This window comes from Capra hircus, chromosome 4 (assembly GCF_001704415.2).
Source record: "Capra hircus breed San Clemente chromosome 4, ASM170441v1, whole genome shotgun sequence".
In the NCBI taxonomy this organism is placed as follows: domain Eukaryota; kingdom Metazoa; phylum Chordata; class Mammalia; order Artiodactyla; family Bovidae; genus Capra; species Capra hircus.
In genome coordinates this window covers 89,558,750-89,584,516 of record NC_030811.1, presented here as the reverse complement: position 1 = coordinate 89,584,516, position 25,767 = coordinate 89,558,750, and the positions used below count along the sequence as shown (strand labels likewise).

Below are 25,767 nucleotides of genomic sequence, written 5' to 3'. Positions count from 1 at the left end.
GATCAAACAATAACACTATCGGTAGGATGCGTGATGGAGTCATTTTGCCTTTTTAAAAACTCGATTGCATATTTCACATATCTTTGTTCCTCTTAATGTCCTTCATAATGCAGCATCAGTTAAGTTCAGACAAAACTGCTAGGACCCAAGGAAATCCTTGTTCTCACCTGAGCTATCCTCTCAAAATCTTTCTTGCATGAGAAAAACTTGAGGAGTTATCAGTACAAAGTATTGTACCAACACAACTGCCAAGTGCCTTTTATTGATGCAGCCCATGTATTGGAAACTGTGGTCATGACAGGCGCTATGGTGGCAGCAAAAAGTGCATTTTAGTCAGGGGATCAAGTCACAGAATTCAGGCTAAAGTCAGAGGCCTATTCATTGGGATAACTGCTCCAGGCTGAAACAAATTACAACCCTGGTTAAAAGAATCTAGCACTGCCCTGTGTGATGAAGGAAGTTTAGGTAGATCACGCAGCGATAGCATTTCCAGAAGTGCAAGGGTGAGAAAGCTAAGCAGGTATTTTGCCTGCGGATTAAATAGAAGGACAAGGAACCTGACCAAGAAGACTTCAGTGAATTATCATTTCTAGTCTGAGAAGCTATGAGTCTCATATTCTGCACAGTAGGGCTTGCTCTGAGCAGTTTGTGAAACACTTGGAAAAATGCAGAAGTTGCCGCTAAGCTTCTAGTTGCTGAATAGTTGCATTAATTGTTGACATTTTGGCAGGGAGGCTCCTCCTGCCAGCTCAGTGCTTCCAACGGGCTAGGTAAATGCTTGCTGGTAACCCCCATCTCCCTGGTAATCCTTCCCACTGAACACTGGCTACTGGATGCTGGCCTCTTGTCAACTGCCTTTAGGTGAGATTTGGTAAAAAAAAATTGCCAGGAAAACAAGAATACGTGCCTTCCTATCATTTTCTTTGTACAGACACTTACCAGGCGGCTGCTGGGATCTCCATGCGTCCATTTACTGGATTTAAACAAAACGGCAGGAGGCTAAGGGGGAGGCACACGAAGGTCTGCAGGCTCAGCACCCCCGCCTCCCCCCGCAGCCACCCCCCACCCCCGCTCTGCTGCTTTGGCTAGGGAGGGAGCCTTGCCCCTTGGGAAACTGATAACCGGCGCTGCAGCCGGGAGTCTGGAAGAAGCAGGAGACACTCCCGTGCCTTACCTGTTTCTTTGTCCTGGACTTCTTCCAGGTGCAAGTCATTCAAAAGGTGCTCCAAGATCTTCTCCGGGGTCCCGGACACGACCACGTATCTGTCAGAGAGCAGAGAGTCCACCGAGTCCTCCTCAGTGGAGGACTGTGAGCGGCTGCTCCACTCCTCGTCCTCATCCTCCTCATCAATGTATTTGAAATAAGGCACATCAAAGGTGGGCAGGGGCAGCTCTCGGTCTGCCAGTGCGGCAGCGGCGGGATCCTTTCTTTCTAAGTGAGGGTCAAAGACCCTCAGCCGGGAGCTGCCCATTGTGCACGACCACTAACAAAGGCATCCCCTAGACGCTCAGAGATCTTGCCACCTCTGTCCTTTCGCTGGGAACCGAGTCCATCTGGCTGCTAGGAGCTCTGCAGTCAGCTAGAACGCTAGCTAGCTCGCTCGAGAGAGGCGGAGAAAAAAAGGGAGGGAGGGAGGGAAGAGGAGGCAGAGAGAGCGAGTGAGATGGAGCGGGAGAAAGGGAGGCAGGCAGGGAAAGGAAACAGAAGCGAGGGGCTCGGTGAAAACTCTCACCTCCAATCGCTCTCGGCGCTCCCCGCCTGGGGGGCTGGGCCGCAGCTCTGCACTTTCTTCAGCACCAGGACATTCTGGTCCTGCTCCTTCACCTCAACCGTCCACACTTCATCATCCTGCTTTAATTGCCGACAAGAGTGATGGATGGAAGAAGGAAAAAGGGAGAGAAGATTAAAAGGCAAAAAAAGCTAACAAAAGCTGCAATCTCTCAAGTTGCTTTCCCACCTAATTTCTTTGTAGATTCAGAACAAATTAGGAATCTGGTCAAGAATCTCCGTCTAATGGTAATGGGTCCAGGATCAAGTTCTATGGACACATAAACCATTAGAAAGACATGCATACTTTAAAGGAAACGGAAAACACAGCGAGGATGGGAGTCAGAGTTCATTTTTAAAACTACTTGAATGATCTGAATAAAGAAATCCAAAGTTCAAAGTCTCAGAAACACAAAACACTAATTGCATGTGTACTATTCTTTTACCTGGTTAATGCTTCCTAAACAGTCACTATATTAAAATTGGAAAACCAGACAAAACACTGAAACAATGAGCAAGCCATATTAAGTAGATGCAATGGCTATGTACTGTCATTTACATCACGGTCTTACTTTAAAAGGTGGGCAAAAAACTACTCATTCTATTATTCAGTTCATCCCCCTGCCCATGCAAATTTGAGATGGCCTTCACATTTATCACGTACTTGTTTTGCCAGGATATGAGCAATAAATGGATCCTCTAGTTAGAATCTCATTCTAACTAGAATTCGGGTGTCATGGGTGAGTGCACTGACTTTCTTCACCTCGATCACTTTTAACGCGGACAGAAGGCCAAACAATCACTCATTTCTGCACACACAGCTTCCACAGCCAGAGCCCAGCATGGCCCGCTGACGAGGCTCTGTTGGAGTCAGGCTCACTGCTGACCCAGCAGTATGGAGCCGCCCCAGCAGTGTGGAGCCGCCCCGAGTGATGAACACTTTCAGAGTGTGGAGTGTGAAATTCTGATTGGCAACATCCAGCCAGAGGAAATTGTGGTGGGGGAGGGGGGCAAGGGGTGTGTGAGAGACACACATGAGAAAATTTAACTTCTGTATCTCCGAGGAGAGAGCAAAAGATTGATGCAAGAAGCTGAGAGCCAACAAGCAACACCTTAAAAATGGTGCTACTTCCTTACAAAGGGAAACAGGTCCTAGGTTTCCTGGCATGTTGCTATGTTCCTGGCTCCTGGCAGAAAACCTACATAAATTAGGTATAAACACATAAAAAGAACATTTTCCCCCAAGCAGATAAAAAGTACTATGTCTCCATGCCTTATTAATCACTTTTCCACTGATTAACTGAAGATGCCAATGTATTTTATTCACCTTCCATAAGAATAGGAAGGCACTATTCTTGTAATTGCCAACCAAGTCAGTGGGAATACTAAGATTTCAACTCTCATTTCTAAGAAAATGTAGCAACCTACTCATTCGAGTCCTCCAAGATCTTCTTAAAAATAAAAACTACTAGTCATTCCAAACAGCAATATAACTTTATGATCATGCCTTTTTAATCTCTTAGTAGCAAATAATTTTACTATGTAAAACTGATGTATTACATTTCAGCAAGGTCAGACACGCAGTTACTGTGGCAATTAATGCTGGATATTCATTGTTAAAGTCCCCGAGGATGGCCGTGACTCCTGTAACATGAATACCAATGTGTAATTGCTATCTTTCATTTCTCCAAGGAGGTTCTTTTGTTATCCATGTGGCTGAAGTGAAATAAGGTGGCTGGAAAGATGAGCATAATATTGACCAGAAAAAAGGTGGGGGGGGGGTGGCAAAATGGAGTCTGGGATACTGAGACACAGAAGCAGATAATTCAGTAAAGAGCAGGTCTGAAAGGACAAAAAGCTTCCTCTGGCTTTCCTCTTGTCGTAAGCCAATATTCGTTTTATATGAGCCTGCTGTCATTTTGAAGTACATTTTATATTCTACGTGCATGTGATATATGGCATTATTAACTTCCGCAGGCCATGTGCATACATATGGATGGGAAGGGCTTCTCTAATGTCTGTGTAACTAATATGTATTACAGGGCTGTGTACGGAGCAGCTACACTCTGCTGGGCAGGGGACTAGCTGAACCATATTGATGTACTATCAATAGCATCTTATGTCACAGTGGTAGTTTCCATTTTGAAAACCTGTTAAAAAATAAAGAAGTGAAAAAGCAGAAAAATCAATGTATAAAGGGAGATGGAAGTTATCTAAAATTGCCTTGAAAACAAAATAACCCTATGTATTATATCTGCTCTCAAGAAGGAAGGTGAAATTAATGCCTCGCGTCCAATCCATGCCAAACTGCTCTTCCTGAAAAAGAGCAGAAGTACCAGAGTTGAGGCTCTGGTCATGAAGCTTCATTCTGGTGCTTGCTCAGCTAAGAGTAAAGGTATTCAGTGAACTAATGACAAGAAATGCGTTCAATGACAAACAGTTTGTGAAATGCAAGTAAAGCATTAAAATGCTTAACTTACAGACAAGCCTTCCACAGACAGTGGAGGGGGGGCGGGTTTCCTGTGGGGAAGGTGTTGTGCCAGCCACTAAGGGGCAAGCAAAGGTGAGTAAGACTGGTGCCCTGCCCTTAGATGACAAGGCAATAGCTCCATAACGCAAGTCTAAAGTGGTGAGCTCCCTAAGATGGGGCCACATGCAAGAGACAAAAGCAAAGGTAGAACCCACGGGATTTGATTGTCAGAGATGACAGACTGAATCCCAGATCCGTGGGTGACAGAGAATGGAAGTGCCATTAAATGGGGCAAAAAACGGGTTCTGCTGAGACTGATGGATCTGGTTTCAGACAACTGATGTTTCAGGACTGACCATACATCATGCTGTAGACGTTCAGCAAGCAGTTAGAAATAAAGAACAAGGCCTCTGTGCGAAGGCCAAGGACAGAGACAAATCTGTGAATTATTCCAGTTAGGGAGTGGGTGAGACTGTTAAAGGGAAGAGGAGAGAAAGGGGATTATGAAGATGGATAAAGGAAGAGAAAACATAGGAAGCAGAGAGGAAAAGAGGGGATAAGAGTCATGAGGAAACCTACTAAAGAGATGATGAAGGAGTGAAACCAAGACGAGCCAGGAGCAGGCGGAGGGCTACGAAAAGCTTATCTGATGTTGTCAAGTTTACGAAGATGAAGAGCCTACGAGAAAGTGATGACAAGACCATGGTTAAGTCTAGGGAAGGGGAGTGTTGAGGTGTGAGTGGACGTGGAGGAAGTGCACAGACGCGGAAGACCACCTCAGAATTTCACTAGGAAGGGAAGGAGTCTGGCTGAAGAGGCTGCCTGGCTGGGGAAGTGGTGGCGGCGGCGGGGGGGGGGGGGGGGGGGGGGGGGAGGGGGGGGGCGGGGGTGATGGAGAAGAGGCGAGACAGGTCAGGAACAGGTGTGGAGGGGTGAGGCTACCACAGGACCAAGAGTTCCTCCTTTCAGAGAGTATCAGGGCAAGGAAGACAATGGAGGTTTGGGGAAAAAAAAAAAAAAAAGACAGGGAAAAGAAGAAAGCTGAGGTAGAACAGATGAGGTGGTTTCCATCATCTTTGCAGAGTGTGAGCTGAGACCCTCTTCTGGGAGGAGGGGATTCACTGGTGTCCCAAAGAGAAAACTGTTGGAAAAACGGCTTTAGGGGGTGCAACAGGGAATAAATTAGTTAAGGAAAAAGCAATTGCCAGACAGCTTTGTGCTGCTGAGGGCAGAGAACACGTGTATGGTTTTAGGCCTTCCTGCCATGGTGTTCAGAAACCTGAGAGGGGAACAGTGATCGATGCCCCCCACCCCCCGGGGAAGTGATCAGCAATGGAGACGGGAGGCAGGAGAGGAGCTCAGGGCCACGTCAGCACACACGCACACAGCTCATCGCCACATGGCGTCTGTCTGGTGAGTGGAAGAACAGCTGATAAACCAGGGCAGCATGGAGGGGCTGAGGACAAGCCTTCACAGGAGTGAAGGGGACAGGTAGGCACGCGAGCAGGTGGAGGCTCTGATCAAGGAGGCTGATCTCTGAAGCAGGGCAATTCAGAGCAGTGAGGACGGGAAGGAGGAGAAGCAGCCCAGACACCTGGAGCCGGCCTGGCACTCGGGCCCAGCCCCACGTTCTCCTGTTAAATGTCAAAGATTCTGCAAAAAGTCAACACTAGAGAAGGTCACTCTGTGCTGTGGTGGGACAAGACAAAAACATGGCCTCTCGGAACAAGATACAGCATAAATGTTGGCCACAGAAGAAAGTAGCAGGAAGCCCAGCTAACTAGTGATGGCTGTTTCTTTCCCAGTGACAGCCTTAGCTTTGCTGCTCCTCCTAGAGATAAGATTTAAGATATCTCACAGTTACCCAGCTGCTTGATCAAAAACAAGGTCCCGCTACTTTAAATCCTCCCCAGAGTAACCAAACACAAACCCAAGTCCTGTGAATCCTACTAACACCTTCTTGCACTGAGCTGTTGCACAGCTCCCCACAGGACAAGTGCTCCATCCCCAAGCTAAGCAGCAAACCCCACTTGCTCAACTACCACTGAGTTCCCAGTGGTCTCTGGCCAGAGGGCACTGACCATGGACGAGGGTCATTCAGATGCTGCCCTGCCATTAGCACGGTGCAGACTGGAGGTGATCACTATTGGAGTTAAGAATAAAATGCATTTATTTCCTTGCCAGCGGGATGAGAGTCACACCCAGGAATGTTCCCAAAAGTGATTACAGGCAACAGGGCTCAGAAGATGGGTGGGCTAGGAAGAACACCTGAACAAGAGGCACAGACCTCAGGAGAGAAAGGGCTCTGCAGGTGCAACACTGAAGAGGAGGGTACAGTGGGGAGCAGGGTGTATTCCCAGGAGGTGTATTCCCACCCCGTCCCCTGCTTTGGCTCGTGATGCTCAGCAAGAATCCTCTCCTCTCCCTGATACACACTTTAGCTCTCAGGCTCGCAGAAACTAGTTCTTTGCCCTACTCTCTTGAAGGGATGTTGGGAAGAACAATGAACTCCAAGGACTGGGCCACATAGATTCTTCACAGCTTTGCCCTTGGGATGTAGTCTGGGATGCAGTCTGGGATGAGCGGGTAGGTGCGGCAGGAGAGGAAGTGCGAAAATAAACAGGTATCCTCAGCTGAAAGTGGGAGGGGGGTGAGCGCGGAGGGAAAGCTGTGTGATCACAGACTCACGTGACCTTCTCAACAGAGTCCATGAGGGATACAAAAACAATGGAAGGTTTTCAGATGTTCCCTGCTCCTCATCTTTGTTCCATTCTTTGGGCAACTAGCTATGATTTCTTTTCCTTTTATGGCTACACTGCTCTCCTGCCTGTGAATTCTCAATGAATGACAGAACCCATATCTTTGACTTACTTTAGATTAAATTCCAAGACCAAGATCAGCGTTTACACTTACAAATCCAACTCTTCTTCTTTCATTTATTCACATGAAAGACATTTATTTTTAAGATGAAATACATAGAGGGTAATAAAAATATAAAGTCAAGAACTGATGTTCACAGTTTAGCCGGTCTAGGCAGTCCAAAACCAAATCTCTGACTGCATTTATATTTTCACTTATCACTGGCACTAGCAAGAAAAAGTGATTACTAAGGGATTTCTCAGGCCTGCTGAAACTGTCACAAATACTTGGTTGATATTCTCTTATCTCTGATGGGAAACGTTCTTCTCCCAAGTGCTCCCAGGAAGCAGCCACTGATACTCTCCATGGCATCGTGTCCCCGCTATTCTGTGAGCATAACCTTAGCTGGGGGCTCACGGATGGGTTTCAGGGACTCAGAGAACCCTCTGAAAGCATACAAGATTTTTTATGTGTAGGCACAGTTTTCCAGAGTCCAGAATTCTAGGTCTCACTGGAGTCTATGAACCCCAAAAGATACAAATCATTCCATGCAATGAAACTCGTATTATCACATCTAAGGAAGCTTCTTTGACAAATCTCCTGCCAGCAATACTGTCTGTCCAGATGAGATGCTCAAAGAACTCTGTCATGACCTCCATCACACTGACCTCTGATTATCGGCTCTTTCTGTGGTCTCCGTGAAATGATGACATCTTGAGGGCAGGGACTGTGACTTCTATTTCTCTTCCTAACACACAGCTCAAGGCCTGGCAAATGACATTAACTTCATAATGGTTTACTGAGCTTGCAAGTTCATGAGCAAGGGAGACAGTGAGCACGTGGATTACCTTTAAAACACAGATTCAATCTCAACAGCCACTCTCCTCCGAGGCTGCCTTGACTCTCTCTCCTCAGTTACCCTTCTATTATAACACTCATCACATGAGATAACTATGCTTTGAACTTGAGTGTTATATTTGTTCCATCTGTCAAAATTCTATTAGACTAAGCTCCCATGCAATGGACATATAAGAGACCCCGTAACTAACGCAACCCTGGGAAAGCCTGCACTACACGGTACTGTCCCCCAGTCTAGGGCACAAGGACAGTATGGTGTGGGTAGGAACAGGTCACCCTGGGGGCCCACCTGGGGAAGATGTGGATTTTGCACCCTCTCAGCTCCCCTCCGGCCCCAGGCAGGATCCTCAACACTCCTCCCGTGACCCAGGCTGGCTTCATCATCAGACCTGTGTAAAGCAGGCAGCACAGAGACTGTCCTATGAAGGATGCACAGAGCCATCCAGCTTGACGCCATGGCATCCAAGAAGTCACACGAGTAGTACAAGATGCAACACTGTTTTCCCTCAAGTCTGTGAACACAGTAGCTGACTATGCTAATTTATTCATAGGAAGGCACTTGCTATGGACCAAAGAGTCCTCTCTCCAAAAATTCTATGTTGAAACCTAATCCCCAGCGTGATGGTGTCTGGAGGCAGAGCTTTTAGGTGATTAGGTCCTGAGGGAGGAGACCTCTTGAATGGGATAAGCACCCTTATAAAAGAGGCCCCTGAAAGATCCCTTGACCCTTTGCTGCCCTGTGAGGACACAGCAAAATGAGAGCTGTCTATGAACCAGAAAGTGGACCCTCATCATACACTGAATCTTCTGGTGCCCTGATCTTGGATTTCTCAGCCTCCAGAACTGTGAGAAATAAATTTCTCCTGTTGACAAGCCACCCGGTTTGTGGTGTTTTATTACAGCCTGAAAGGACTGTGATGCATTGAGAGCCAGTAGCTTATTATGACTCCCTCCATTCCCCACCCTTCTTGGTCGGACTTTCATTCACCTTACAATGTGCACTTCAAGAATCATATCCTCCAGGTTTTCTGCCCCCTCTACCTCCAGTCTGATGTGGCGGGCCCTCTCTGGGACCCCACGGTGACACGTGAATCCTTCAGACTCAGTATTTCAAAAAGCACACACTGATGACCTTTTTTGTCTCCCTTCTAAAGCATAAGTTCATGTGTGGGCAGGCACTATATCGTCTTCAACACTGACCTCCCAACAAACAGGTCTTAGCACTTCATAGATATTCGAACATTAGTCAAATGAATCAGTGACTGAACAGGAAGAGGAAAGGATAAAAGCGCAATTTTGAGAGGAGGTTTACAGAAGGACAGCATAAGTCTCACAGGCTACATCTCAAGTAGTGGATTCTGATGGTGCTAACAGAGTGGACAGTCTGCTGAGAGGGGCTCTTCCTAAGGAAGGGTCACCCAACCACTCGGGCAGTGGATGACACTGGCCCGCCCTCTTCTGCATCCCCATCAGCAGCTGGAAGTCTGGGACACTCAAACAGATACAGGTGACCTGAAAAGAAGAGGTGCGTGCTCGTCACACTGCATAGTGATATAGACAGGCAAGAAGTTATGAGATCACAACAACTTGCTCTAATTCTGGATCTTGCTCTGAGAGTCATTAATGTGAAAATCACTAAGGCAGCCCCCAGAGTTGGCCCGTACTTAAGAGGATGGTTGATCGGTTGGTTTAGTTGGTAAGTCATGTCTGACTCTTGTGAGCCCATGGACTGTTGCCTGCCAGGGTCCTCTGCCCATGGGATTCTCCAGGCAAGAACACTGGAGTGGGTTGCCATTTCCTTCTCCAATTTAAGAGGATACATGGAAGTACACATGGTGAAGTAGAAAGCATCATGTAATCATTAGTTACCAGACCATTAAAGAGAGCTAACATAATTTTTATCTCACAATGGTAGAAGTTACAGCTGGAGAACTCAGGAGACAGCACTGCCATATGGGAGGGATCAAGTCAAGACCAGGCAGATAAATTGATGACATTTATTGAGGGCTCACCGTATACCAGCAAAGCTAGGAGATGAGCTTCCATTATCTTATCTGTTAGTTGCTCAGTCATGTCCAACTCTTTGTGATCCCATGGACTGTAGCCCACGAGGCTCCTCTGTCCATGGAATTCTCCAGGCAAGAATACTGGAGTGGGTTGCCATTTCCTTTTCTAGGGGATCTTCCCAACCCAGAGATTGAACCCAGGTCTCCCACACTGCAGGCAGATTCTTTACCGTCTGAGCCACCTTCTTACCCAACCATTACAACAATTCTGGCTTCCCTGGTGGCTCAGATGGTAAAGAATTAGCCTGCAATGCGGGAGACCTGGGTTTGATCCCTGGGTTGGGAAGATCCCCTGGAGGAGGGCATGGCAACCCACTCCAGTATTTTTGCCTGGAGAATCCCCATGGACAAAGGAGACTGGTGGGCTACAGTCCATGTGGTTGCAAAGAGTCAGACATGACCAAGCGACTAAGCACAGCACAGTCCACATGGGGTAAATACTGTTAAATCTCTCATTTTGACAAAGTAACTTGGCCAGGCAAGATCCCAGGGTTAGGGTGTGTGTGCTAAAGCTGAGATTGAGCCCAGGAAGACCCAACAACCGAGCTCTTAACCAGGACCACACACATCCCTGGAAAATGGTCACCAGTACATGTTAGAGACTACAGCTATGGCAGGGACCAGTTTACCCTGGTGCTGGCAACCAAAGCAAGCCAATCTGCTCAGTGGGTAAGGCAACAGAGGTGTCTATATCATCCTGAGTTCCAAGAGGAGAAGAGGGTTGACAAGGACTGAACGTGGTCTCAGGACTACAACTACACCAGCTCAGCAAGAGCAAAGTTCAAGACCCAGCAGAGGGGAAATGAAATGCTGGCAAGAACAGAGTTAAACATGGCAGGGATCGGTTCAATCTGATGCCCACAGAACTTGGGCATCAAAAGACCTGAAGACTAAGGTTGGCAGGGCTTCCAGCGCATAAGCTGCCTTGGGCCTGACGGGCTCAAGCACTGGGCAGACATGGAACTGTACACTTTAAAATGGTTACTTTTATGCTATGTGAATCTTATCTCTAACAAAACAAAACAGGGCTGTGAGTCTGTGGGCAGAGGAGTCTGCTGATCAAAGCACATGGGACTCTGCTCCAAGGAGCTACAAGAGGGTCTGGGAAACATGCCCTTTGAGGTAGTGTTCAGGTAGTTGGAATGTCTAAGAAAAAAAAGATGGAGACAATGAAACCACTGCAGGAGATTTTCACTTTCTGAGCTACGCTGCCTTGTAGAACAGGATTATTGGTGATGTAGAAAAGTAACCTTCCGTTAATGGATCGTGAGTTGGAGGCAGACTCAAGGTCAATTTTAGGAAATACAGAGACAAAACGACCTCTTTTTCAAACTGGAGCAGAGTCTGGCAGCAACATTATTGACAAGTGAAGGTGCTTCTTCAGTGAGTAAAGCTGGAGATGATGACCTTCACATTTTCCCCAAATCCTCAGATCCTACAAAATTCGGTTGTCTTGACTTCACTTTTTCCCCAGAAGCCCGAAGTGCTGGTTCCCTACAGAGGAAAGCTGCGTGTGATTTAGTGTTTAGGGAATCTCTCCTCATCTTGCACTATGGAAATTCACACACAGCTGAGCAAACCAAACCATCAGTGCCCGCATCTATTCTTGTACTGTAAATGTGGGTACCGCAGAACTGGAATACTTATCTGAAAAAAAAATATGTCCTCTGGCCAAAAACAATTTTGTGTAAGAACAACCTTCACAGAATTTGCTGACAATGTATCTCATGATTCTATTTTCTTACAGAAAAAAAAAAAAGGATATCGCTGGCAAGATAGACCTGATTAACAGAGCAGCTAAGGGAAAGATAAAGTAAGCAGATGTATGTCAAGGTGAGCAGTGGTTTAAATTTACCAGATTCCAAGGTTCTTGCCTAGCAAACACATCCTGGCAGAAAGAGAGTATCTGAGTTAATGATCATTAGTTCTTTTAAAAAATCCTAAGAATAATATGATTAATAATTCAAACTAAAGCCTAAATAGGACTAATAGGGCTCATCATCCCCAGACTTAGAGAATCTAGGTCAAGTCTGACTTCCATAGTGTGAAAGCAAACACAAAGTTGTTATGGAACGTGGTCAGACTCCCAGAGAAAACCAGTAAATGTGACAAGATAGAAAGTTCTGGCTGCTAGAGAAGAACCATACTTATTGAATTTTATTTCCTCTAATAATTATTATCACGTAAAGTAAGTTTTCTGAGAACCCTACAATTAGAGCAAGGCTAGGACTCTGATCTGGGCCAACTTCAATCTAATTCCTGCACATTTTATTTTCCTAACACTCTTTCTGATCTAATATCAGTTCACTACAATTCAGATCCTCTTCTTTGCTTCATACAAGACACTCCTCATGTGACCCTTGAGAGTTATTAAATCACACAGGTGTTTTTTGTTGTTCTATTTTTAACATAAAATCTTAAATTTTTTTAAATCTTTCTCAGCAAGTCCTCTAGTTCCAATACACTAGTTCTTGGTTACGGGGAAGGAGAGGAGAGAAGGGCAAGGAGAAATGACAGGACAAGTTCTACCCTGATATTTGTTTCATGAGAACACGGACTTGGTCTGTCTTACTCTCTGTGCTGCCCCTCCATCCAGAACAGCACTGCCTGTAAAACGAATGAACGGCCTGGTGAGCGACAGATGAGCAGACAGACACTAGACATCAGAGTGGCCCAAGGGCAAGGACCGAAAGGTTGGCAAAGGCCGGGAGGAGGAGGTTCAGCACAAAGAGATAGTCCAGAGAGCAGGCTAGGGTAGAAAGGAGAAATTTCAGGAGTTAGTTAAGGCCTAATGAGACCCTCGTTTGGGATGGCGTTGCTGATTACTTGCAAGGGGGCAGTCACCATCCTTTAGCATCAGCATGTCTGAAGCATAAACAAGATAAAACACCTGCAGCCACAAACAAGGCGTGATGTCAGCCACGGTCGTGGGGTGAGGCTGCTGCACTCCATCACTTCTGCAGCCTCGTAGTCCCAGATATGGTGGCTATTTCATTCCGCTAAGACTTATGAGTTACATACACTCACCCTGGTTATTGAGTCCATGGGAATGTGCAAAGGCTTGGCTGGGTTGGGAAGTCACTAAGACTTACCCTTTGGCTTCAAGAAGTTTAGGTCAAAGGGCAACTGAGGGTACTGCCTTGTGCATATATGATCTGACAGAAGCCTATTAGAAGGTAATTCAGAAGAAATGGGGATGCCTTCAAATTCTAAATTAGGTCATTAAGTATCTCCTAACATGACTGAGTTCACTGGAGAAAAACTGTATTTATCAATACTTTGGATATGAGTTCCATCAATCCACAGCATCCTTGGAGAGGGTTTGCACAATATGGTCACAACAGACTCTTACTTTGCAAAAAACTGAGATGACTTAGTGCTGGGAACGGTGCTAATTTCCACTTCTCATTATTGGTATATCTCGATGGCCCTCAAAATCCAAAACATATGTTGCCTGAGATTTAAAACAACTAAAAAATCTGAAATCTTGTTTGCTAGGCAATTTTACTGAAATGGCAAATACAAATTGTAGAAATACGTTCTTGTTCCTAAGAATTTTCATATCATTTTGTGTGTGTGACACACACAGGCAAAGTTATTCTAAAGGGAAAATATCAGTATTGACACTTTCCCCAAGCAACCTAAAGATGAGATGAAAACCTATGGTAAATTATGACTCAGACAAAATTTCTACTAGTTGCAGATATGCTTGTCACCTGGGGTTTGAATAATTCACAGTAGCAGTTTTACAGAATCTTTTGAAAATCTAAGTAAAAAGAGGATGCTGTGGATTTTTACAGCAGCACTTGATAACCCCTCTCAACTGGTTCCTATGGCACTGGTTTCTCTTCCCAAGTTCCTCTTGCAGGAAGTGTAGTTGTGTCTGGAAATGCCTCCTGAATAAGTAAAGATCTAATTTATAGATGGAAATTATTTGAGAAAGCAAGCTCTTAACTGTGACCAGACCCAGGAAAAGTATTTTTCAATTTAAAAAGCACTGGATCCATGAAATTTGCTGAGTAGATATTAAGTGTTCTCACCACACACACATATACACACAATTGAACATAATCTCGTGATGTATAGATATGTTAATTAGCTTGTGATAATCCTACAATGTATGCATACATCAAAACATTATCTTATAACCTTAAATATATACAATTTTTGTAAATTATACCTCAGTAAAGCTGGGAAAAGTTCTAAATAAAAAATAAATATAGTATAAAGTAAATACATTTAGAAAATGGGAAGGCTTCAAGTCAAGGGACTCTATAACTTTTTCCAAATGTCTGCTGTGTGTATATAAATGTGACTTTACAAGTGTATGCCCGTGAACATGCGTGTGTGTGTGTGTGTGTATGCACGTGAGTGCACGCATAACTTCAGAGAGGGCAGAGCAGTAATAAAAAGGTCAGCCTCAGTCCTTATGCAAGTTATGGAATGAAAAATTCCTAGTTACCGTGGCAACTGCAAGATCACATGGCGTGGGAGCAAGGGGATACAAAGCATCTTAAGCAAACACTCTTGTTTTTCCATGTTTTGCACATTCCTTGGTGTTTTAAGAGAGACACACCTAGGTCTCAGCAACAACCACCGCAGAAACCTTATTTCACAGCGTGAAACAAGACTATGAGACAAGCAGGACTGCATCACTCTTGGTTTATTGTGCAGTCATAGAAAAAGTTGGCATTAAAACAGGTTAAGAAAATTTAAACTGCAATGAAATACTACTACAATTGTTTGAAAGATAAAATTAGGAGAAAAAAGGAAGACAAGGTTAAAATAAGAAAGAAAGAAATTTGGTTACACAGGAGTAGGTGTTTCTCCCTTTTTCTGGAGTGAAGGATGGGTGTGGAGAAAGAGAAAAATGGATTGAAAAGAAATGGAATTTCTTGAGTGATAATACAAACCAAAAAAAATCATCTATTTTCCTGAATGTTAACGTGCACTTAGTGTACCAAACAGGACTGAAATCTTCAATATACAAACCTGCCCAGGTAAGATCCTTGCTCCATGAACTGGGACTCACTGAAACTTGAAAATTTGTTTCTACCCGTTACGAAGTATGCGTTCTCCTAAAGACATGTCTGCAGTTACCAACTGAAGATTGGTGAGGAACCTCCTTGTCCTTTCTGCCTGTCATTTCCAGGCTAATCCTCCCTGGTACAAAATCTTTAATTTAAAATTTTAAATCTCCAATGAACTGGAATCCTGGAGCAGGCATAACTTTGGATTTGCACAGATTTGGATTGAGTCCTTGAACTTCAGAAACATTTCAAATCACTCACATTTGCCTTCTCTACAGAAATCAGGTCCACAAATACCAATTGAAAGCCTCATGCTAGATGCTGGGGATAAAAGCTCAAATAAAACATAGAGCTTATCCTCAGAGAAGAAATATTCTTTTTGAGAGACAGGGGAGAGATAAAAATTTGCATTAAAAAAACAACAACAACAAACAAACAGTGGTTTGGAGCAAGGCTGTGGACAGTGGTTAATGAACTGAGCTACTATAAATAGACTAATTTCTTCTTATTTCTAGAAGTTCAAGACAGTAGGATCTAGAAGGTTTTTTTTTAGTTTGTCATTATCTGAGAGTTTTATATCTCAATCCTCCTCAGGACATTGTAGACTCAGGAAAACAATTACAAATATTTAATGACATGGCTTGAGATGTGGCTTCAACACCCTGGTAGCAGAGCTACTTCTAGCTGGATGCTAGATCACCATCTGTCCCATACCAACTGCATTTCACAAAGAGAAGATTTTTCAGAAATTCTATCCACAGGAGTATTTTCAGAACATAAAAGAACAGAACGATTTTTGGCATTGATAAGCATAGTCAATCAGAGTAAAAAATGGCTAGTCAGGGCCTCCTGAGTAATCGATTGGCATCCATTTTAAAATGGCAACATTTTCCCCCAAAGTATTTAACACTCAAAAGTATGAATGCTGCTAAACTGGGGTGGGGGATGTCATCTTCAATTTAAGACAGGAATTTCACAACCAGAAGAAATCTTACACCTCTACTCTCCTACTTTTATAGATGAGAAAACTGAAGCTCAGAGAGGTAATATTACTCACTAAGTTTATATTTGGTATATTTAATTTGGAGGAAGTCTATTAACAGTTTCAATTTCTCAAGAATACAATGGATTTTTTTTTTTTTAATGCTGGCAATCATTAAAAAAAATCTGAAAACATGAAAAATTCTGCATGTGATAGCTGATGGAGAAATCTTACTTTTATATTATAAAAATAAATTCCAGCTATATTAAATACCTGAATAAGAAGTGTAACTCTAGAATAGAAAAAAAAAAAAATTAAGTATCTAGCTACAGAAGTGGGAAGAGCTTTCTAATTCTAAAGGCAATTTTTAAAGTTCAAAAACATGAATCAATACTTTGGCTCATATGTGCATAAAAACAAAAAAGAAGAAGCCTGGAAAAACTACATGTAACAAATACGACAAAGATTTATGTCCCTAATGTATAAAGTACTTATTCAAATTAGTGAGAAAAATCACAATAGAAAAAATGGGCAAAGGAGGTGAACAGATTAATTACAGAAGAAATATGGATGGATTGATATTAACTGGAAGTATTCAACCTCACTAGAAAAGAAATGTAAATCTGAATAAGATAATACTTTTCCTTCCTATCAACCCGACAAGAAAGCTTAGCTTCTCCTTCTAAGAATCATAATAATCAATATTGGTGAAAGAAAGAAAGAAAGAGAAGTCGCCCAGTCATGTCCAACTCTTTGCAACCCCATGGACTGTAGCTGACCAGGCTCCTCCGTTCATGGGATTTTCCAGGTAAGAATACTGGAGTGGGTTGCCATTTCCTTCTTCAGGGGATCTTCCCGACCCAGGCAGGGACTGAACCCAGGTCTCCCGCACTGCAGGCAGATGCTTTACCCTCTGAGCCACCAGGGATGCTCCAATATGGGTGAGGGTGTCACAAAACAAATACTTTAATGGAGTGTTGATGTTTATGAAAACTGCAACAAGCTTTATGAAGAACAGTCGAGCATAAAGCATAAAAGATTAAGGCAGTTCATACCTGTGAGTAGTAATTACTCAGCTAGGAATTTACCCTTAAGAAATATAAACTTAGATAAAGATTTTGCTAGACATGTGCATCCCAGATTATTATAACTGGAAAAATTTGAAACCCTATTTGCCCCCAAATGGGAAGCATAGATAAGTGAAGTCTGTTATAGAAACATAAAGAAAGCCTCATAATGCATGTGCTGATATGCTGGAGACGGTGAGGAGAAATCCTGGTTAGTTCTCACTAAATTTTTCTTTCCTTCCTTGTAGCTTTCTATTATTTCTAAATTGTCTGTAAAAACGTGTGTATTACTTTACAGTTAGTAGAACAAATGTAAACAAAAAAGTCTCTAACAGAAAGAAATGTGCTATAAATTCTAGCAAGTTGCCTGATGCCTTGTTCTTGACTGTTAAACATCCATAAATCTCCAGAATAAAGCTTGTTTTCAAAAAAAAATTCAATTATTAAACAGGTCAAGAACAATATACAATATACTAATTTTAAAAATATTTTGTAGCTAGAAAATGGGGAGAGAGGAAAATGGTCAATGCCATTTTCCAACAATATCTAATTCTCCTTAGATACAAGACTTATGATGTCTGCCATTTATGATGTGTGTTCTTACCTGGTCACAATGCCAGGAAGTAAAAGAGATGATGTTTAATTTAGCAAATGCCTCACAAGAAGGTGAAGAAACAATTTTCTAGAAACAGACACCTTATTCAAAGTACACCCCTTCTTTTCTTCGGTCTGCATATTCAGTTCAGTTCAGTTCAGTTCATTTCAGTCGCTCAGTCGTGTCCGACTCTCTGCGACCCCATGAATCGCAGCACGCCAGGCCTCCCTGTCTGCATATTACCCTTCTTTAACGCCCTTGTCTTTGTTTTCAATCCTCCTCCCTCATAAGCGGTGACGAGCTTGGGGGCTCAAATCCAATCTTGCTCACTTATGTCTCTGTTCTATCCTGTGTGATGCCTGGTTCATCAGGGCTTAACAAATGCTTTTCTCAATGAATATAGGCAAGAATAAATTAATGCTGGCCAAGCATTTAAAAAATTTGCTCTATATTTGAAAAGGAGAAAGTTCTACCGAAATTAAAAATCATTTAGGCCCTCAGCAAAGTGAACTTTATGTGTCACAGCTGAATGCCCACTGTTGGTAGCAGCAAGCAAAACAGTTATCTGGCTGTCTCCAACCTAGTAGGATTTTTCCTAATCATTCCTACAAGTTCAAACAGGGGAATCTGAAATAAGCTGCTAATGGTAGAGAAGCTAAGCATCTGACTGATGTGAGATGCTAGCATCGGTCTGAAGACCTCGAGGCAGTCAAGTAAGTGGCTGAATCCCCCAGAATTGCTGGGTCATGGCATCTGGCTAAGGAGCACACACTGAATTCCCTCTGGGGCTTCTGTAGGCCTGTGCTACCCAACTCCTCCTTCTAGGGTTCCCCAGACTGGGAAGTCTGCAGCCTGCCATCCTCTACCACTTGGAAGGAAAAGACAGCATTCCTGACTTTTCTCCTGGAATGACATGATCTTAAAACTTAGGTTTGGGTCAAAATGGGCCCAACAAAACTCTCACTGCCCTCTTCTCCGAAGGTTCTGGCATGGCAAGATGTGGTACCTAAAAGCAGAAGTCAGAGCCAAGATGCCAAAATGGCAAAGCACACAGGGTAGGGCCCAGAGGGATCAGCAGCTACAGATGTTGACTCTACCTAGGGCCACCTGGATCTTCACGAGGAAGGATTTCTCCAGGGTGTGGCAGACTTGCCCCAGGTCTCTGCAGATCTCCTCCATATGCCAAAATCATGAGTAATACCAAAGGACAAGAATTTGAGATTTACTAACTTCAGATAGAAGTGGGATCTACTTAAAATTAGGATACAGGTCAGACACGATTGCTAACTTACAATGGAAACGGCACTTAACAGCTCAGCAAGTCTTGAGAGGCATCTGCCCACAAGCATCTAGCATTCAAGTATATTCCTTAAAAGACAATCAAAATAAAATTGGCTCTCTGCTTTGTTCCAAACTTTCTTCTCTCAGATTTTAAGGGTTAGTTAGAATTTGGCCTCACTGGGATATAGATGGGGAAACAGTGGAAACAGTGCCAGACTTTATATTTGGGGGGCTCCAACATCACTGCAGATGGTGACTGCAGCCAGGAAATTAAAAGACGCTTACTCCTTGGAAGGAAAGTTATGACCAACCTAAATTGCATATTCAAAAGCAGAGACATTACTTTGCCAACAAAGTTGTCTAGTCAAGGCTATGGTTTTTCCAGTGGTCATGTATGGATGTGAGGGTTGGACTGTGAAGAAAGCTAAGCGCCAAAGAATTGATGCTTTTGAACTGTGGTGTTGGAGAAGACTCTTGAGAGTAGTCCACTGTAAAGGAGATCAGTCCTGGGTGTTCACTGGAAGGACTGATGCTAAAGCTGAAGCTCCAGTACTTTGGCCACCTCATGTGGAGAGCTGACTCATTGGAAAAGACTCTGATGCTGGGAGGGATTGGGGGCAGGCGGAGAAGGGGACGACAGAGGATGAGATGGCTGGATGGCATCACTGACTCGATGGACATGAGTTTGGGTGAACTCCGGGAGTTGGTGATGGACAGGGAGGCCTGGCGTGCTACAGTTCATGGGGTCACAAAGAGTTGGACATGACTGAGCGACTGAACTGAAGTTCAAAAGCTCCCCTTCTCCACCTGGCTGGTATATCCCTTAACCTCAAACCTGTAGGTACAATCCAGCACTAACTCAGCCACGCATGCTTCTGTCTCTATCACTGTATATTCCAGTCATATGCACTGGGAGAGGAGACAGTATTATCCCCATGGCTTCAATTAACCTCTCAGTTCCCATGATTTTAGAGTTATATCAAAGTGTTGTTTTTCACAGAGGTAATTTTCAGTTCTGTGCTTCCTTCTGGATATTTAATAAGCACTGAATGGCCCGGTAACTTTTTGTTGGCAAAACTGTTTGTGCCTGCTTTTAGGACTTGCTGTGTCAGTTTTCTGATGGGGTAACTGCTTCTCTGGTGGCTCAGTGGTAAAGAAACCGCTTACCAGTGCAGGAGATGAGGGTTCACTGTCTGGGTCAGGAAGATGCCCTGGAGAAGGAAACAGCAACCCACGCCAGTATTCTTGCCTGGGAAATCCCAAGGACAGAGGAGCCTAGCAGGCTATAGCCCATGGGGTCACAGAGAGCAACAACTGCTGACAAGTAGAGGAGAAGCAGTTCAACAGGAATGCTTACTGGAGCAAGGGGCACTTCAATCAGGCTAGCCTCTGTTAGAGCCCCACAAAATATAACTCCAGAAACACAGAGCGATGAAAGCACAGAGACCAAATTACACCTTTCTCTAACAAACCTGAAGGCTTGCCGATAATGACTATTTTAATTAATGATCTTTTGCTTCTGATACCAGAGGCTAAAAAGGTATACATCTTACTAGGAGGACTATATCAGAATATTTCAACATCTTTTTGTGATTAATGAACTTTAGACAGAATTAATGGACTATGAAGTACTTACTGCCCATTTTAGAGGATACTCTTTATAATCCTATTTAGCAGTTGCCAGTTTTTGAGTGAAACTTTTTCTTATCAAGATACATCATATCAAAAAAGTTCTTATCAAAGCCTATGCTTCTCAGAGGAAAACTCCAGGATACTCAGATTGATTGCAAAAAACACCACATTATCAGAATCCCCCCAAGTTATAACAACAGTAAGGTCACTGAGCTGGGAGAAAGTGACAGCTTCTATCAACCATAAAATTCAGTTTGGGATTTTATTAGGTACTGCACCATCTGGGGATCATTAGAATTCTTTATTCACAAGAGTACCAATAGGAAGCTTGTTTTACCTCTATAAATCCTAACCAAGGCAAGATCAAGAAAGGTTTAACAAATCATCCGTATGATTTTGATTGCACAGTGTCAAAATTTTAACTGGACACCTTCTACCTCACCCCAACCTGGGAGGTCACTAAGATGTGCTTCTGGGACTCACTGAGTTTTCATGAGCTTCCTTGGAAATCCCTACCCCAGGGCCACTTCCTGCCCTCTTAATTATCTTATTATCACCATTGTTCACTCCCTCTCTGTATTTCTTGGATCTAAAAGAGCCCCTTTACTCTGACTCAGCTCACCTCGATCATGCCCAGTCATTCCTGGAACCTGAACAAAGAGGACATTTACAAAGTTTTGTTAGAATTGTTGAGCCTTGTTCACCTAATTACGGACAAATGTACAATAAATGAAGAGACATGCTATATCTTCTTCATTTTTTTCCCCTTAATACAAGGAGGGAGAGATTGGAAAAGGAAAGAAAACCCTGCAAAAACCTATTCCAGGTAGATCTAATGAGACAGCATTAACTTCAAGACATCCAAACAATTCTTTTGTTCTTCAGTAATGGAGTGGGTAATTTTTTTTAAATTAAAGACAAATTTGTATGTACTGACAAACAAGAACATGGTCATGTTTTAAGTAAAATATGGGTATTTAACATGAGTTATTAGAAAAATATGTACTGTACATTTGCCCACAGTCTGCTATGTTCTGTTATGATATTTTCAGCCATCTTCTATTTTTGCTCTCTTAAAACAACATTTAGGGCTGCAGTATGCCAGATGGAATTTTTCCTTTCCACCCACTTCCCACTGCAAAAGAAAAAAAAAAAAGGTTCTTTGCATCCCACATGAAAATCTTTTATAAATTTCTTTTCCTCATCTTTATCAACTGAAGTATCTGAATCACTCAGAAATCACCAAACTCTGGCTGAATCAATATGCAGCAAATATTATGCAGCAAAGTAAGTACATTTAACGTGAACATACGTGCCTGCCGGGTGTTAATTAACAGAAAGTATTCATATTACACGCAAGTTCAAAATTCATTCTATGAAACAGGAATGAATCAAAGTCAATTTTTTAAAGAAAAATGATGAGGTGGTACATTTTAGAGTCAAGCTATTTAGTTAAGAGCTGAGCTATAATTGGACATTCTGTCTTCACAGCAAAGCTTTGACATTTATGCTGGTTACTGTTTTACGTAAAATCAAGAGAGGTCTGTGAGGGAAGGCGAGTCAGAAAGCTTTCAAAGGAGTGAGTGTGACCCATTCTCGGCTGGCAAACCCATTCCCACACTGCAGCAGAGGAATCTCAAAAATTCAGATCTAATCATCTTCCTCTCTTGTTTAAAGTCTCCACAAGGGCTCTGTATCACTCTGAGCACCCCGTCTTTGACTCAGCCTGCGGGTAAGGCCTTGCCTCCTCTACCCCCTTGCCCTCCCCAGGCCCCAGCCGCTTGGCTCCGTCCGCAGAGCTGCAGCGCCCTCTCTGCACCAGCCCTTCCTGTCCTCACGCGGGTTTCTCCTCTGCCTGGAATGCCTGCCCTGCCTCACTTCTTCTGGAACTCTTCTGACTCTTCAGATCCTGTCTCTTCCTCGGGGACACAGGCATGTCTCCCTGGACCAGGTGAGTGCCCTGTGACAAGCTCCCATAGCATCTTGGAGCTTAGCATGCAGGTAACTGGGAACTCAGGGCTTCCCAGGTGGCTCAGTGATAAAGAATCCACTGCCTGCCAATGCAGGAGACGCAAGAGATCCCTGGATCAGGAAGATCTCCTGGAGGAGGGCATGGTAGCCCACGCCAGTATTCTTGCCTGGAGAATCCCATGGACAGAGTCTGGTGGGCTACAGTCCGTGGGGTCACAGAAGAGTTGGACAGGACTTGGCAGCTAGATAATAGTACCTGTGAACTCAGCCTCTAAATTTCTTGCAGTGTTGCCTCCCCCAAAGCACTGATGTATCAGGACAGTCTCTGGGGGAATCAAGACACCGTGTACATGAGTACCTGTGTCTCCATGTCTTATTTCTCCAGGCCTCAGTGGTACACAGTTGTCATGAAGTACAGTCCATCTCTCTATGAAGGGCTGTCCCTCTGTCCATGCATCTTTTCTTTATCCTTTCGTCTTAAACCATTCATTATACATTCAAATGAAACCAAACCACCAAAGATCTCCAGTGTTAATTCATCAGATGACAACCTACAAAGTATTAATACTGTTATATTCATGCAGATCACGCCTTGATATGGGGTAAAGAAAAAAGAATATAAGGTTGCCAGGGGTCTGGAGTGAGGTATACCACTGAGAGGACCAAAAGTTGAGAAAAATACTTTATTTTTCAGTATTTCAATGCTTCACCATATTTAGTATGATTTCTCCCCCTGGAGGAGGGCATGGCAACCCACTCCAGTATTCTTGCCTGGAGAATCCCCATGGACAGAGGAGCCTGGCGGGCTACAGTCCATGGCGTCACAGAGTCAGACACGACTGAGCGGCACAACACAGTAGTAGGATTTCTCAAACATACTAAAGATAATATGACTATTTTAATATTACAAGTAGAAGAACTTGATAACCTGGTGAGTAGCACCTGTACCATAGGGAATCCAACATCTGCTAAGAATATGAATTTGATAAACCAAACTAACTGAGCCAGGATCCATTTTCTTAACTGGGCATTTTTAAAAATAAATGAGTATCTTCAGAAAAATAAACAAATACAATAACGACAAGTTCCTCTCTGCTTAAACTGTTAAAAACTGAAGATAATATTTTTTAAATGTTGAGACTTGCAACAGGCTTCTTGTGAGACCTAAAAACCCCAGCTAGTGGGCAGATGGCTCTGACAGACAGTGGGAGCTCAACCACTGAAGTCCCTTGGCTGCCTGGCTGCCGATTTTATGACAGGAAAAAACAAACAAACAAACAAAATAAAAGCAGGATTTAAAATGAACCAAACCTCCAAACCTTGCTTTTGAAAAAGGAAAAGAGCTTCTCTATGGATTGCTGCAACTGTGAAAAAGTTTACCAGAGGGACGTCCCTCTCCCTGAACGTCTGTGAAATTATTTAAACACTTCGTTTAACAGTGTCTTGAATGGTGCACTGGTTTTCCACGTGTGAATTTTATCTCCAGCCAGACTGTAAACTTCTTGGAGGTAAGACTTATCTTCTCTATCACTTTCGTGATTACTCTGATTAAAATTAATCCTGATTAAAGATGAACTGAAACAACTCACTCGAGGAAGCCTATTTCCTCTAAAAAGGTATGTATGTAAGTGCCAAACCAACACAAAGTTGGGATTTTTCTCATTAAGAAAAACAACATGGTTTCTGCATAGAATTTCTCAGTAGTGGGCCACTTAATATGTTATGACTTGCCTATTGCATTTGAATTCTGGCTTTTGAAACTAAGCAATGATGTGATAACACTGCACTTGTCTTTAAGTAGTTCTTGGTTAAACTAAATTACTGGCAAACTTCAAATAATGCCATGATTGCTCTTTAATTTTACTCACCTCGATGTATAAAGCAAGTCTGATTTCCATAGAGCATAAGGAGGGTTTTCATTTTATATAAAGTTTTTTTTTTTTTTTAAAGTAAGAGACTAAATGAAAATTGGGGAAATGCAGAGACCAACTTTTAGAGTGTGACATAAAGAGTGGCAGGAGCCAGAATACTCCAGCCCACTTCTGCCCCAGGGACACACGGGCAGCAAGCCCTTGGACGCCCAGTTGAGCCCTTTGACGCAAGCAGGGCTCCAGGATGAGGCTGCAGGAAACAGGGGAGAGGAAATTCCGGTTTAAGTTAAGAGATAGGGACCCCAGCCTGGCAGCAGATCCTGCCAAGATTCGGTTTCAGAATGTGTAAAACCTCCTTCCCACCCATATTTCATGAGTGAATTGGAAAAGGGGAAGGAAGTAGGGTGGGTCCCAGACTCAACAAAGGGACTAAAGAAAGCGGCTTGGGGAGGGGGCGGGACACAGACAGGGCTCCTGTGGAGAGCAAGCATTGCTAGGCACGGCTTTCATGCATGTTTTATAGACTTTCTGCAGTGCGGAAATTGGGAGGTCGAGTTTAGGAGCTGCATGTTGCTACTCCTCTTCTACAAGATAATACACCATGAAGCATAAACGACATTTCAGGAAAAGCTGAGTTTCAGTCTTCCGGTAAACAGTGCAAAGATATGGCAGAACACAGCAGCCACGTCTAGAGCTGTTCTTCAATCCAGCTGCTTCATAGACACTAAATGTGAACTGTCTATACACTTTAGAAAGTTAAGCTAGAACTCAAAAGAAGCCTGTACCTAAGCATCCCTTTTCTTTCTTCCTCCCCATACTTCACCACCACCATCCTTTCGATACAGACTCATCCTGTCTTTCCCCCAGGGCTGTGGTGGCAGCTGCCCTTTCTCAGGACCGTCCTGCCATCTCGGCTTCAGGCGCCCTGCGGGGTTGATGGCTGAGCGAGCAGGTGGCCGGGGCAGTCGGACTGGAGTTCCCACCTGGCCCAGCTCTGCTTGGCCACTCACCAGCCTCAGCTTTCTGACCCATCACACTGAAATAACATCATTTCCCTCACAGAAGGGCCCCCTCATCCTTCTTTTTTATGAAAACTAACAAAACAAGTCAACGGCTCATCATTATTTGTAGAATGAAGTAAAACGTGTCAGCCCTCGAAATCCTCCACAGCCTGGCCCCGATCTCGTTCCTCACTAACTTTCCCTTCTCCTAAATCTTTGCCTCCATCTCCCTCAACCCCACTCTTGGTGCTCTGGTGACACAGAGTGGTTTCAATTTCAAGGGAAAAAAACACCTCGTGTATTTTCTAATGCTCTT

The 25,767-nt window shown here is 43.6% G+C and overlaps 1 protein-coding gene across 2 annotated transcripts in view; it reads right to left on the bottom strand.

The window, feature by feature from the left end:
* Nucleotides 1-25,767, bottom strand: part of RAPGEF5 (Rap guanine nucleotide exchange factor 5) — a 233,107-nt gene that overhangs the window by 71,780 nt on the left and 135,560 nt on the right. Inside the window, exons 10-11 of one of the 2 annotated variants that reach the window (XM_018047330.1) lie at nt 1,734-1,849; nt 1,175-1,263 (exon numbers count right to left, since the gene is read on the bottom strand). In XM_018047330.1, the coding sequence (XP_017902819.1) occupies nt 1,175-1,263; nt 1,734-1,849 (205 nt within the window). Of the gene's footprint in view, nt 1-1,174; nt 1,264-1,733; nt 1,853-25,767 lie in introns of both variants that reach the window. The other variant, XM_018047329.1, reaches the window with a different exon arrangement.